Here is a 15,124-nt window from a genome sequence, read left to right on the forward strand (position 1 = left end):
GCTCTTGAGGCTTCGGGGGAAGCGTTACTCCTCCAAGAAATGTCTTCAGCACAGTCTAGCTGTGCTGAAGACACATGAAGACACATGAAGACACATGAAGAACCCCGGCACTATCTCCATTTCGTCCAAAAAAAGGACGCAGTCTTTTTCGACATCCTCCATAGTCTCAGCTTTGCATTTCATAACATCGATCACTTCGTACATGCCTGAGAGGAACTTCAAATTTTGAATCCTTCGCGCGAGTGTTATGTTGGATGGGAGAGGATATCCCATTTTTCTTAGCGTTTCATATCCTGCTGTACCACAAGCAAATTTAATTTGAAGGTCTTGCTTGATGGTGGGCGGAGACCAAGAGTTTCCCAAGCTGCCTCTTCTTGATAGAGCGTGAACTTCATCATCATTCAGAAATGTCAAATTATGCGAAATATTTCTTGCGTCACTCTCGATTTTTTGCACTTTTTTCTTGAGACTTTGGATTGTGTTCTTGGCAGTAGCATGGTGCTGCTGAAGTTCAGTATTCACTTTTTTATTTATTTATTTATTTATTTATTTGAAATACCCTCAAGGTACATAAAGTACATTATAGAGGGGAGGGGCAAGTACACGATTATATGTAACACGGAACAAGATACGAAGAGAGAAGAAAAAAAACGCATAACAGTCAATCGAGTACAGTATCATTATACAATAAAGACAAATAGAAAAGTATAAAACCGATATAAACACTGGTTATACAAAACATACCGTTGGATTGACTAAATCCGAGATGAATCTGTAATGGTAAGAAGACAAAGTACAAGAGCAAGCTCAGAGCACCAAAGAGGAAGAGAAAAAAAAGAAAAAAAGAAGAAAAGGGCAAAGTTTTACAACTCTAGATCATGTTGATCAGAGCATGTTTGAAAACAATTGGATCGCGTATGTTCACTATAGATGATGGTAGGTTACTCCATTCGACTGTGGTTTTGGGAAGGAATGACTGTGCGCACGCGACAGTGTTAGAAAACGAGACCTTGACTTTATGACAATGATCCCTACGAGCGGATGTGAATGGTGGTGGTTGAACAAAGAGTGATCGGAGATATACTTAATAAGAACTTGTTGTTGGGCGAGTTGGTGAGTACTTAACATCGTGGTTTAGCGCTAAAGAAAGACAGACACATGTGAGAGACAGGACTGTCCTGTCTCTCACATGTGTCTGTCTTTCTTTAGCGCTAAACCACGATGTTAAGTGATCGGAGAGTGGCATTGTGATAATATATTTTATGAAAAAGTGAAATGCGAGCTTGCTTCCGGCGAATGGCAATTTACAGGATACCTGCGTTGCCTACAGATCGCAGGGGAGACATTTGTAAGATCATATGTTACATGTTTTACAGTGAAAAGCAACAAAAATATATGAAACAATGTTAACATCAGGATAAACAAGGTGAAAGGACAATAGGTTAGAATCTTCAAAGGTAACAGAAAGTTGAAACAAAAACTAGCACAAATATACATTATTGTAAACACAATCGGGAATAAAAATTATCATTATCCGGTACAGAAACGTAGTCTTCCGGTAACAAATTCCAATCTCGTACAGTTTCTGGAAAAGAAGACATGGAAAAATGATTTGTGTTGTATGCGTGTACTTTCTTGGATTGGAGTGGTCGTGCCTAGTCGAGACGTAGGATGGTTCCAACAGGTAGGTGCGGCTGTTAATGCCTCTTTGATTATAAAAAATTCGGTGGAAAAATTTGAGCCTTAAGTTTTTTTTGTTTTAGCTGTTGAAGTTTCCCAGCCCAGCAATGATTTTCATTCAGTGACATTTTGAAAAGTGTTGTAATTACTGGAGACGAATCGTGCTGCCTGATTTTGAAGCGTTTCTATTGCTTTTTATCAAATAGTTCTGGTAAGGGTCTCAGATCATAGAGGCGTAATCTAGGATAGATCTAACATGTAAAAAGTGTAGTGTTTCTTTGACATCTTTGGATTCTGATTTGAAATTTCTGCGAATAAAAAACTACATTTTACTTGCTTTAGATATTGTGTGTTGGATATGTTCGTTCCATTTAGGTTTCGGCGTAAAGTGCACCCCTAGGTATTTGCACTCTGGGACTGTGTTTATCGTTGTGCGTTCAATTGTGTACTTCGTTTGATGTTCCAATTTCTTGTTTGAAAAGCGGATGTGATTACATTTACTAATATTCAAGCTCCTCTGCCACCGCTGACACCAATTTACTATTTTATCAAGGTCGGTCTGCAGGATTGTTATATCTGATATAGAATTAATTTATCTCTAGACGACGCAGTCGTCTGCAAAAAGTTTAATGGGGTACTGTATGTCATCTACAATATCATTGATGTATATGAGGAACAACAGAGGCCCTAAAACGCTGGGCACTCCCGATGATACTGTTATGTCTGATGAGCTACAACCAATAAGGACTACACACTTTTTACGACCGTTTAGATAGTTACAAATGCAGTTTTCGGTTTTATTGTGTATGTTTAAGCCCTTTAACTTAGTATTTAGGAGGCGATGACATACTGTGTCGAACGCCTTCCTGAAATCAAGAAATAGTGCGTCGACGTGTTTATTATTGTCAAGGGATTTACCTATATAGGCCTCGTGCGCTGCTGTTTCAAATCGGACATACAGTAGCACTGCGGCGGCTGCTGGCAAAATGACCCTGTTCCCTCCGCGCAGCCGCAGCGCAAGCGTGTGTACGCGGCGAGAAAAGTCGACTTCTATCTGCTCATGTGAGTTCACATGTTCACAGCTACAAGGACACAGCCTGGAAACTGCCAAAGGTGCAATTTTATCATTTTCCATGGAAGTCGAACGAGGCTGATCGGCGAAAACGTTGGAACGCAGCCGTTCCGCGCCCGATAAGCAAACGCGTCCTTTCTTCGCACGGTTTCTTTCGCTTTCTATCCAAGTCACTGGCGTAACCAGGGGGATTGGCGCACGCGCGTAACCAGTTACGGGGGTTTGGCGCACGCTCCCAGCGCTTTCTCTCTTTTCTCGTGCCGGCGAGCGCACTGGAAGCTAGACAGGGAGGGATGGCATGGGGGAAAGAAGTTACGCCAGCGCGCGTCATGAAACGCGATCGCTCTCCCGCTGTGATTCGCTTGCGCGAGTGCGGCTACCGTGTACTGAGGAGTGCGGCGCCGGCAAGTGGTGGCACTCCGCGGCAAGAAGCGCATCTGATCCGAACGCCGCTCTCGATTTACGTCGACTATCGGCCAATAAGCATGCTATGTCTCTTGCGACGTACAGCGGACAGACGCCCCGCCCACCGACGAGAGTGAGAACCGGCCTCTGTTTGAAAAGAGGGTGCCTGGGGAAACGGCAACTTCGCGCTCCGCTTGTGGCCATTACGCGGCGCGCACGACTGTAATATTTGGCAGAGCAGTTCATAGCCGTGTCAGCTTTCCGCAGGATGTGTTTTTTCAATCAGCCCAAGGGGTGCTTCATGACCCCTTTAAGTTCCCCAAGGAAGACTATCGTCTTTGAAAGCATACTAAAATTTGGAAGGGGCTACAGCTGTCGCGGGTCACAACGCACCTGGTTCATTAATTAAGTACGCGCGTACGGGCCGTATATTTACGAGTGCTGGTATGATTGCCGACATCTAAAACCTTAACTGACAATCATTCAGGCTTCTTCCTGACGTTGATGCAGCCCTGACAAACAATAAATGAAAATGTACGCCAGCTTTCTTTGTCGCATGCTAATTTTCCATGCTTTTTGGTGATACGAATTTTTGACGATACGAATATTTTTCGTGGTCCCGTGAGATTCGTATCACCGAGGTTTGACTGTATGATGGAATTCTATCAGGACCAATAGCTTTTGAGGTATCCAGCTCCCGCAAGAGACAGTCAATACCGTATACATCAATGGCTATTTCATGCATACCGTCGGCGGGGCTAACATTGGAAGAAAGGGATGCAGCTGTACCAGTGATTATACCGTCAGAAAACACCGACTTAAAGTAATGGTTAAACATTTCAACCTTTTCAGCGTCTGTCGTTGTAGTAGTTCCATCAGATTTTTGTAGAGCTGGAATGGAAGTGTCATCACTTCTGCTTGTTTTTACATATCTCCAGAAGGCATTTGGGCTTTTTTTCAGGTCTGTGTTAAATTGGGCAATAAATGATTGTTTTGTTGCCTTGATTTTTAGCTTTAGCATCCTGTTTGCATCAGTTAAGTTCTGGCGGTTAAGTGAAGTGTTATTGCTACAGAATTTTTTGTACGCACTTCTTGCTTTGCGTATCAACTTGCGCGCTTCAGAATTAAATTAGTTTTCGCATCATGAACCGACTCGCCCAAACCTACAAGTTGTGGCTAATTAAACCACGGTTTATCTTTTTTCTTTTGCCGCAGGGATTTTGTAGTAATATATTTGTATAGAAGTTCTAATAATTTGCTGTGAAAGGTGGACCATAAATTCTCTGCATCACTACTTTCTGACAGACGCTGGAAGATTGGCAAGTATGTTATATCTAATTCTGCTTGAATGGCGTCAAAGTTACCTTTCTTGTAAAAGAATACTCGCCGTGGGATTTGCACCCGCATCGGGACCGCTGAAATGTTTAAATTTTTAACGACAGCCTCATGGTCACTTTGTCTAGGCTGCGTTGACACTTTGGTTACAACGCTGGGGTCGTTACAAAGGACAAGATCTAATGTAGCTTGTTGTCTAGCTGCCAGCTCGTAATACGTTCACGTGCTACGTTACGCCAACAGGCGGAAAAAGAGTGTTCCACACTCGCCGGCATGGCTACTGGCTGCGCTGACTGACGCTCCCACGTTTAAATACACATATATACCCCATAAAGTGGACGGGGGGATGGCCGCCGCCGTAGCTTAGTTGGTAGACCATCGGACGCGTTATTCGAAGGTCTTAGAGAAGTGAGTTGGGCTAGTTGGTGCGTATTAACTGTGGACATATCTACTATCGCGAAAAACAAAAAGGACGAGGTAAAGACGGCAGACAGGACACAGCGCTAAACTTCAACTGATCTTTTACTTCCACAAGACAGAAGAAATCACAAGCTGCGCAGGAGGCTGCGCCACACAGAAGAAAACAGCCAAAAATGCCCCCATAAACGTAACTACATTTTTTTTCCTTTCACATGCCCTAAGTTGATGAATCGTGTGATAAATAATCCAACGGTACTATGCGCAGATTACGGTCCAAGTATGCGCACTCCTTGTTGCTGAGGGCCAGCGACGGTGCGCTTGCACACCGATCACCCGCTTTTATTGCGATAGCAATTATATGGACAGTCTCGGCTGAATTTTGCCGTCGCCGTCGCCGTCATGCACCGTATATGTATAAGTATATATATATATATATATCTAAAAGCCCCAAAGAAAAATAATTCAGAAAAATGCTCCCGAAGCGCGGAATCGAACCAGGGACTTCTTGCTCCGCAGCGAGTGGCGCTAGCCACTACGCCACGAAACGCAGATCCTCCACGTAGGTAACGGCGAGCGTTATATACACACCATTTACCGCTGGAGGACTCGGAGACGGCTGCGCTTATAAGCGTTTCTTCATTACCAGCGAGATGGCGTTAGGAGAACGACGGGCGCATTTAAAAGTCGTCGGCGAGCTCGCTCGCTTCTTCTTATTGCGCAGGGAGAACCTTGCCCTTCCGCTGTCTGCTCGCGTGGTTTTCTGGTGGTGAGGGGAAGAGGGTTGTTTCCTGCTTTCACCGTGGTATCCGCGCTCATGTTACGGAGCGCACGGAAGTCACTTGATCTCAAGGGACGCCGCTAAACGAACAAACAGACGATGAGCGCGAACTATCAAGTGTCACAGCTCGACACTTGAAGCACGCTAGTTTTCTTCGCTGCTTCCGCCGCCTTTGCAACAGGAGCGCTGTTCAAACTGAGAGTATCCATTGGCGAGCCTCACTTCTTATAGCATTAGTTTCCTGCTATCGCATTCATTGCTTCGCCTTTGCGGCGAAACTGTGACTTTTTTTATGCAGAAGGCCTCGTAGATCTCTCTGTCTGATTGCCCTCGCAACCGCCTGAGCACACGAGCGCAGTGAAACTGTGCTTTGCACGCGCACCTTCGGCAATGGTCAGCAAGATGGCCAGCGGCAGCTACGGCACTGACGGATGCCCGGTGTTCCCTCAGACGTTCGTTTAAACAACGGCCCGTCTGGCGCTCTCAATAAAACTGGTTGCCTTGTGTTAAAGTCCCATACATATGTGTCCCGATTTATGATCGCCTCATCATATTTTAGACGCACACGGAATTCTTTGCTTTGGCGTTTTTCTTTAGTGAAATCCTAGAGAAGGCGCCGATTTTCTCGGACTGCGTGATTGAAATCTTCCGAAACGCCGAGACCCGTGCCTTTAAATTTGTTAGCTTTCTGTAACACAGTTTCACGTGCTTTCCAACTCCAAAAGTTCGCTACCATCGGCCGGTTTTTCCCCTCACGGTATGCTCCCACCCGATGCGCCCTTTTGATAAATATGTAATCAATGCTAAGGTTGTTTTGACATACCCTTTTGACTAGTTCTTCAGAGTTTCGCCATGTTTCTTTCGGCTCATTGTCATGGATGCCAAAAAGGCCAGATTTAGCCTCCGGCTCCTGTTTTCGAGGTCTTCGATTCTAGCCGCAAGCTTCCGCTCTGAATCCTCGACTTGTGAAATACGGTTTTCAACCGTTTCTCACACCGTATATGTTATGTTGGGGGCTCAGAGCCCCGCAGCACAGGAACCACACGAGACAGCGGCTGGCAGGAGACTGTTTTATTGCTTTCTTTTAGAAGCGGACGAGAGCAGGCAGAGGAAGTTACAGCGAGGGCCGAAGAGTAACACGATATGCAGGAGCTGGGAACGAGAGTCTGAGGAAGGCGCCATGCGCGTGAGCGCGGCGGGCAGCACCGGCAAGCGAGGCACAACCTCTGGAGTGGGCGTGTGTCGGTTGATGTGCGCGTACACGACATCCCTTACCCCTTAGACGGGGTCACCGTATCGGTCAGGTAGACGCCGATCACGTTGGGGCCTAGGCGCACTTTGGTGCTGCGCGGACCCGCTGGGTTGGTCATCGCGAGCTTGCGTCGCACAAGTGTCCAGCCTGGCCTCAGCTTCGCTATGCTCGGAGTCGGGCGTTGTGGGCAGATCATGCGGCGGCGGCGCTTCCGCTGGGAGCGAGATCACGTACGGAGCCGGCACTGTGTCTTGTTGATCACTTGCTACTGGTCCGTTCGTTTGATCGTTCCGCGGCGAATCTTCTGTCGGGTAGGCCTCTGCACCTGGCTTTATGTGATCAAGGTGCCGACGAACCGTTCCGCTTCTTGACTTGATTAGCCAACATCGATGTCCGAGTCTCTTTAACACGGTTCCGCCAACCCAAGCAGGACTTCCTGCAAAGTTGCGGAAAAAGGCTGGTTGCCCGATGGCTACCTTTCTTGGCGATTTAGTAACGCTGTGGTCAGTGGTCACCCTCTCAGCTGGTCGCGGCTGAATGCGTGTCAGTGCCGTTGAGAGCTCGCGGCCGAACATGAGTGCAGCTGGCGTTTTGCCCGTCGTTACTGAAACGGTGGTGTGCTGTTTCAGCTGAAAACGAGCCAGCCTGCACGCAAATGTACCCGACTGATCCTTTGCAAGTGCCTGTTTCGTTTCATACACCATTCTTTCGGCTTGCCCATTCGTGGCCGGATGATAGGGTGCACTTGTGATGTGCGTCACCCGGTTCTTCTTCAGAAATTCTTCCATTTCCGCAGAAACAAAGGACGGACCGTTATCCGTGACCACCCTTTCGGGAATGCCGAAAGTTGCGAACAGGTTTCGCAGTTCCTCGATCAGTGTCGGCGACTGTATGTTCCGCATGGTGCGCACTTCGAGCCACTTGCTGTATGCGTCGACTACAATTAGGAGCATCCTTCCCTCCACAGGCCCAGCGAAGTCCGCGTGGATTGTGTGCCATGGTGTTGTCGCACGTTTCCACTCGGGAGCTGGTGCTTTAGTTGGCGTTTTCTGGTGCTGGCAGCAAGTTGCACAACTTTTGACCACCCGCTCTATGTCGTTGTCGACACCGGGCCACCAAAAATAGCCTCGAGCGCACGCCTTCATAGCTACCACGCCCCTGTCACCTGCATGTGCTAAGTCGAGCACGTCTTTCCTTGCTTTCTCTGGAACGACCAGTCTGGCACCCCGGATGGCGCAGCCCTCCTGTAGCGAAAGCTCGTGTCCAAGCTTTGTGAACGCCGAAAATTCCTGCTTTGGCAACCGGCGTACTTCTCCGTTTGAGATGGCTGTCATCACGCGGGATAACAGTGGGTCACTCCGGGTGAGCTCAGCCAGTTGACGCGGTGACAGCTCGAAACGTGGCGCGGATGCAAGCATAAGCACATCTCCCGGGAAGCGTGGCTCATATACCTGCGCGGGCAGTGGCAGCCTGCTGAACGCGTCAGCATTTTGGTGCAGACGTCCAGGCCGGTACACCAAGTCATAATCATATGTGGCCAATTTAAGACACCATCGAGTCATCCTCGGTGACAATATCTGAGGGATTTGCTTCTTTTCCCCCATGATGCCTAGGAGCGGTTGGTGATCCGTTAATACGGTCACGTGCCGGCCAGCGACATACTGGTGAAAGTGGCTGACGCCATAAACTACCGCAAGGCCTTCTTTATCGAGCTGCGAGTAGTTTTTCTCAGCGGTTCCCAAAGTTCGTGACGCGAATGCAATTGGAGCCTCTCGGCCGAACGCATCCTTTTGAGCGAGAATTGCGCCGATGCCGTATCGTGACGCATCCACAGGCAGAATGAGAGGCCTTTTTTCATCATAATGTGCAAGGACTGTCGAAGACCGAATCATCTTCTTAAGCATCTCGAACGCATCCTGGTGTTTTTTCTCCCACTTCCAGGGCGTGTTCTTCTCGAGAAGCCCATACAACTCTGCAGCTACTGTCGCTCTGTTCTCCAAAAAAAACGGTTGATCCCTCCGTCATAGGAATCGGAATAACACGAAAGTAAAGCGTGCCCTTACAGAAGTAACCGAATGCGTACTGTACAAATTGATATAAGAGAGTTTGCACAATGTATATTGATGTCTGGCAGCTAATGGCGCCTTTTGACCTGTATGCACCCACTTTGATGATTGGTGGTACATCTCCATCCCGACGACTAACGTACATGTTAAATGATTACACAAACCCTTGTGGTAGCTGTAGCAGTTAACGGTGAAAGCGTAATCAGAGAACGAGGTGTGATAGCCAGAAGAGCGTCGCATATTGGACGCAGAACTTGGTCGCCATCCCGCGGCATGGTAAAACGTGATTGAACACCACAGCCGGACTAGAGGGAAACGCAAAGCGCGTCGTGCCGCCCCGATAGCCCTGCCGCGATTTTTCTCGGGGCGAGATCGCGTGAGCATGGAACGCGGTGTTACAGCCAGCTGAGGCAGGCGCGCGTCGCAGAGCTATATGCTGAGCGAGGCCGACGCTTTTACGACGCTTGGGCAAAGGTCGCCACCTTGCGGTGTGTTAAGGCATTGACAAAATTCAACTTCTATTGAAAACGCGCCGAATGGGACGGACGCGTAACGCGTTGCAGGTGCTAGTCGCGGAGGCCACAGCAATGACGAATTACTTTACCTTACCACTCCCAGAGGTCAACACCACCCAGCCGACCGGGAGAGTGGTAGATATAAAAGGCGCGTTCGTAAAGCCTTCAGAGTATGTGATCGTGGCGCAATGGATAGCGTGCCCGGCATCTGTTGCTGCGGACCGAGCGGTCGTGGGTTCGATGCCCGTTGACGGTACCTTTTTTTCTTTGCCATCTGATTGTGTATGTTGTTCGACGTCATTTCCGTGACGGAAATACGTCACTGAAGTATTGGTGGACCCCGGCATAAAACACTTTCGTGTTAAAAACGATCGTAAAAGGCGAGAAGCCCTAAGAAAGCCTGCAGAGAGGTCTTGTCAGTCGGTTTTGGCGCCTCAAGGATTGCCTTTATCTTTTCTTCGGTCGTATGGACACCCTGAGCATCGATTTTATGACCGAGAAATTGGACTGAGCTGATGCCGAAGCGGCATTTCTCTTGCTTGAGTCGCAGACCTTTGTCGCTTAGCCTCGACAGGACTTCCTCTAGACGTTGCGCATGCTATTTAACGTCCTTCCCGCTGACAATAATGTCGTCAAGGTAGACACTCACCCCCTGAATTCCGGCCAGTGTCGTCTCCATCATCCGCTGGAAGATGGCTGGTGCAGCGGATACTCCAAAAGGGAGGCGATTCAACTTGAACAGTCCTTTGGTGGTGTTGACGGTGAGCAATGCGGCTGTCTCATCGTCCACTTTAAGCTGCTGATAGACCTGGTACAGGTCTAACGTCCAAAATGTCGTCCCACCGCGCAACTTTGCGAACACCTCCGCAGTTGTCGGCAGTGGGTACGCCGTCTTCTTGACCACCGCGTTAACTGTGCTCCTGTAATCTCCACAAACGCGAAATGTTCCATCCTTTTTGCGCACCCACACCAAAGGTGTGGCCATTTCGGCGTGTTGCGTCGGCTCCAGGATGCCTTGCTTTTGCAGGCGGCCGAGCTCTTCCTCCATAGGCTCTTGGTAAGCTAGGGGCACTGGAAGTGCTTTGCAAAACTTGGGTGTAGCGCCTTCTTCCAAGTCCAACTGAACCAATGGACCCACGTAGCCGTCGATACCTCCCTTAAATACATCAGGATGGCGTGCAAGAACCGCCTGGATCTCTTGACTTGGTTCGGCGACCTGGTTTATTCCGTGGACACGGATGTTCAGTGCTGAAAACCAGTCACGTCCGAGCAGGTTGCTCCCAGTCCCTTTCATTACCAGCAGGGGCAGCACGTAGTCCTTTGATTTGAAACGCACACGAACTTGTGCCGAACCGACGGTGTTATAGTGTTCTAGAATATTGGGTAGTGAGCCCACTCTCCGGGGAGAGGGTACGTTGCCGCGGCGCAAAAAATGTAAACGAGTTTTCGTTTTCCTGAGTGCCCGCGTGGCGGCGCTACCATCGTCAGCAATGGGAGCCTTCGCGCCTTCGCCCCGCTGCTGTAGGGCTGCTGCTGTGTTTCGTCGTCGCTGCAGGTTTTCGGCCGAGCATTGCTTCGTCAATACGTTTCATTTTTCAGTTCCTGTAGTTGTGAATAATGTAGATTGGTAGCAAGACTTGTTCACGGGCTGCTTTTCATGTGAAGAACTCCATGCAGACAGCATTTTAGATGTGCTGACCATTGTGAAAGCAAGGCTTTGGCAAGAGGTTGGGTGCCCAAGCCATGCCTCAATGCTCTCTCAAAAAATAATCCAATTCTATGTTGTTACGCGACTTCATTTTTACATTAAGGGGCTAAACACAGACAGAGCAGGCAAACGCCAAAAAGCAAAGCACTTAAAGATAAGCCGCTGCTCTTAATTTTTTTTTCCTTGCTATAGAAGATTTTTTAAATTTTATTATTGTTCCTGTGTTTAGATTTTACAAGTGTAGGTTAAACTTGAAGTATGAATCTTCTCTGAATATTCTTTTTCTGTTTCACTGAACCAAATACAAGAAAATGCCAGATTTGAAAAACAAGCAATGCCACTCGCCATGCATACTATAGCAATAAACCCTTGAATAAGTGCCAACTCTGCTTAATTCAATTTTGAATGGTGGCTTTGGTCCTTGGCGTACCATCAACAGTGCGATTAATATGATCTACCAGAACGTCAGTAGATCTGTATAAAAATGCATGTGTTTGAATGGAAATGTGTCGATTATTTGTCATTTTTTTAGTATTTCTTCTGATTCAGTGTCTTTACTTATTGTGTGAACAATATGTGTTGAGTATTCATGTGCTTTTGTGAACTTTTTAAATTTATGCTATGCTAAGTATGCTATTGAAAATATTTAGCGTCTCTTTGTGAGTATTTTTCTGGCATCTATTGGGCTGTTTTAGGAGACATGCTTTTTGCCGCACACGCTGATAAGTACAAAATGGGGCAAGGCCCTCTTCAAGATATTTCAGCTTTTTTCCATCTGTTTTCACTTTGAAAAAAAAAATGAAAGTGATTGATACGCATGGCTTTTGTGGAGTAAGGTCATTGTGCTGCCCCACCAAATAAACTTTTCACTTATTTCCGTGAACGATTGTTGTCTACATTTTTCCACACCTTCACTACAAATTCATTTTTCTAAATACAGGAGTGCGGACAAATAGTTCTGTAGAAAAGAGTGTAAATGAACCTTTTAGGCATATTATAGTGTCAGCAGAATTGCTAACTGAATTTTGCACTCAACTGATAGCGGTGTTTGCATGCAATTTCTTACACAAATATAATTTCCAACATGTGAGGGGTCTTCAAGAAGCAAAATCTGGTTGCATGGTCTACCCTTACTTTCGGTCTTTTATTTCTTGGGCATGATTAGGATAGGTCTTTCCTGCTGTGCACTCCCACACATTTTCTTGCACTTTTCAGGAGAATATATCAACTGAGAGCGCGTAAGGTGCTTAAGTTTGTAGTAATATTGTTTTATTTAGTGAGAGTATGACCTCACTAAAGAGACTACCGAGTACAAACGCTAGCATGAAAATATTAGTCTCTTTTATCTAAAGGCAATCGATGTCAGTGCACGTTAAAGAATCCCAGGTGGTCGAAATTTCCGCAGTCCTCCACTACGGCGTGCTTCATAATCAGAAAGTGGTTCTGGCACGTAAAACCCCATAAATTAATTAATTATCTAAACGCAATAAAACTGCGAGATCTTTTTTTTTAAGCGAGAGCTCGCTACTGCAATACAAAACTGGCGGTTTACAGCATATATTGCATCCGGCGCCCGCTGATGACGTGCTCATGTTTAGCGATACTTCATGCGCCAGAACGACGGCCAAAGCAAGAATATGCTCACGCAAAAGAAAAAAAGTAACGAAAATGGCTATGTACAGGGGTTGCACAAGAGTAGTTTGTGCTTGAAGCGCTGGCAAACTAACCTTCGCGCTGAGGGCAGCAACGCGTCGCTTACATTGCAGGTGGTGGTGGCGCCATCTACCAGGTGAGACATAAAGTGCGTCAGTGCACGGCCTCCAGTCAGCCCACTACCCCTTTCTGGAACACTTTAACGGTGTCAAGTTCTTCCCTTGACCAGGTGCGTAAGTCTAGGGGTTCTCTCGAAAGCTTTGGGGCGTTCGATGGCCACGTTTGGTGGTAGGTAGCCTCACTGATGAGAGAACATGCGGCGCCCGTGTCGACTTCGAATTTCAGGGGCCTTCCCTCGACTTTCACGTCAACGAGGAATTTAGGGCAGGGTTGTCGCCCACTCACAGCATGTAGGTCGTAGCACCTATCGGTGTCTTCGAGGTCGTAGCACACATGTTGGGCGTTAACCATGTGAGTTCCTTGCCGGGCGTTGAGGTTGCCTTCTTTGTTTTTGTTCTTTTTGGAGATGCAGGCGTTCTCGATGTGACCCTTTTTGGAACAAAAACGGCATTGCGCTGTCCTGAACTTGCAGGTGTCAGCCTCGTGCCAGCCGTCGCATCGGTAGCAGCGCCGTTGCTGAGCCGAATGTGTGCTTTCCTTTTTAGACTGCGAAGTCTTGTGCACCTCCGCGGAGCTCGTCGCTCCCTTAAGCCCTCGTTGCTGCTTTGACGCACTTTCGGACGACAGTGCCAAGTCCAACGCGCGTTGAAAAGTCAAGTCTTTCTCCGCGAACAGTCGCTGCTGCAGATTCTCGTCGCGGATGCCGCACACGAACCTGTCGCGAAGCATCACATCTTGGGGCAGCATGGTGGGGTTCGCCAGAACGGCTGCGTGACCTTCTGCCGGTGGCGTCGATGTAGCAGACGTTGTCGCTGGCACTCCGAAGTTACAGTCAGCTGACAAGCTTCTGAGGGCTGCAACGTAGTTGCTGATCGACTCTTCCGGCCGCTGGTCGCGTCGCTGGAACACGTACCGGCTGTACAACTCAGACGGTCGCGGATCGAAGTGCCTCTGCAGAAGGGCAACTATGTCGGCATAGCCCACCTCTCCAGGAGTCTTCGGCGCGACCAGAGCGCAGGCAGTTTAAAAGGTGTCGGCTCCGCATAGCGTCAGGAGGAGCGCGCGCTTCTTTTGTTCGTCGCAGACGTCATTCGCCACGAAGTAGAAGGTCAGGCGCTGGATCCAGGATGACCAGTTCTTGCCGCTAAAAGGCTCGATGGCGGCCTGCATTCCTCCAGTAGCCACGGGCGTAACCTAGAGTGCTGCGCACTTATAAAATTCCACTTCTCGTCGCCAGTGTTATGTTGGGGGCTCAGAGCCCCGCAGCACAGGAACCACACGAGACAGCGGCTGGCAGGAGACTGTTTTATTGCTTTCTTTTAGAAGCGGACGAGAGGAGGCAGAGGAAGTTACAGCGAGGGCAGAAGAGTAACACGATATGCAGGAGCTGGGGACGAGAGTCTGAGGAAGGCGCCATGCGCGTGAGCGCGTCAGGCAGCACCGGCAAGCGAGGCACAACCTCTGGAGTGGTCGTGTGTCAGTTGATGTGCGCGTACACGACAGTATACAGTATACTTTCTTGTAAGGTCAGCAAGTGTCACTGATCCCGTTAATGGGGATGGCAATCGCCGGGCGGATTCCAAGGGCTGGCGTCTCAGCCCTCCGAAAACGCACCACGAAAGCGCGGACAATTTAGAGTTGGTCCCTTTTAGTGCGCCAGTGAACGCCGGTTGTGGTACAAAGACCGAGTCAGAGCCGAGAGTCGATAACGCAAACGAAATATATTCTCAGTTGAGGCAGCGCAGACATCACGAACACATGCACACTCGGTTGGTAGCAGTTACAACTTCACAATATAACTCAGATGTTAACACAACGGGAACTAAACGAACAGATCACGCGCTACAAATTGAATCTCATGCACTACAACTATTCAAGAACAGTTAAAGTCCTGAATATTCAACGGCGTATCCAGTCCATAATTCTTGGACTGTACTTGAATGCTTCTCTCATAATAATAGTGGGTTCCTCGCAAGTGCACTTGTATTGGTTGATAGTTTTCAGTTGATAGTTTGCGCCGTGTTTCGTTTGCCTTCCTTCGTGTTTCGTTCCTTTGCGCACCACAGCATTAAGATCCATTTCCTCGGGGTCTCAGTAAAGTTCTTCGCCCCCCTCTCTCT

The 15,124-nt window shown here is 48.1% G+C and overlaps 1 protein-coding gene across 1 annotated transcript; it reads right to left on the reverse strand.

Moving 5' to 3' along the window:
• Positions 1-6,968: 6,968 nt before the first annotated feature.
• Positions 6,969-14,174, reverse strand: LOC119405914 (uncharacterized protein K02A2.6-like). Its single transcript, XM_037672739.1, has 4 exons — positions 14,091-14,174; positions 13,290-14,000; positions 10,492-10,841; positions 6,969-8,931 (listed from the first exon to the last, which is right to left on the reverse strand). Exons 1-4 carry the CDS (start codon positions 14,172-14,174, stop codon positions 6,969-6,971), a joined length of 3,108 nt encoding a protein of 1,035 aa, XP_037528667.1.
• Positions 14,175-15,124: the final 950 nt, after the last annotated feature.

Source organism: Rhipicephalus sanguineus, chromosome 9, assembly GCF_013339695.2.
Source record: "Rhipicephalus sanguineus isolate Rsan-2018 chromosome 9, BIME_Rsan_1.4, whole genome shotgun sequence".
NCBI lineage: Eukaryota > Metazoa > Arthropoda > Arachnida > Ixodida > Ixodidae > Rhipicephalus > Rhipicephalus sanguineus.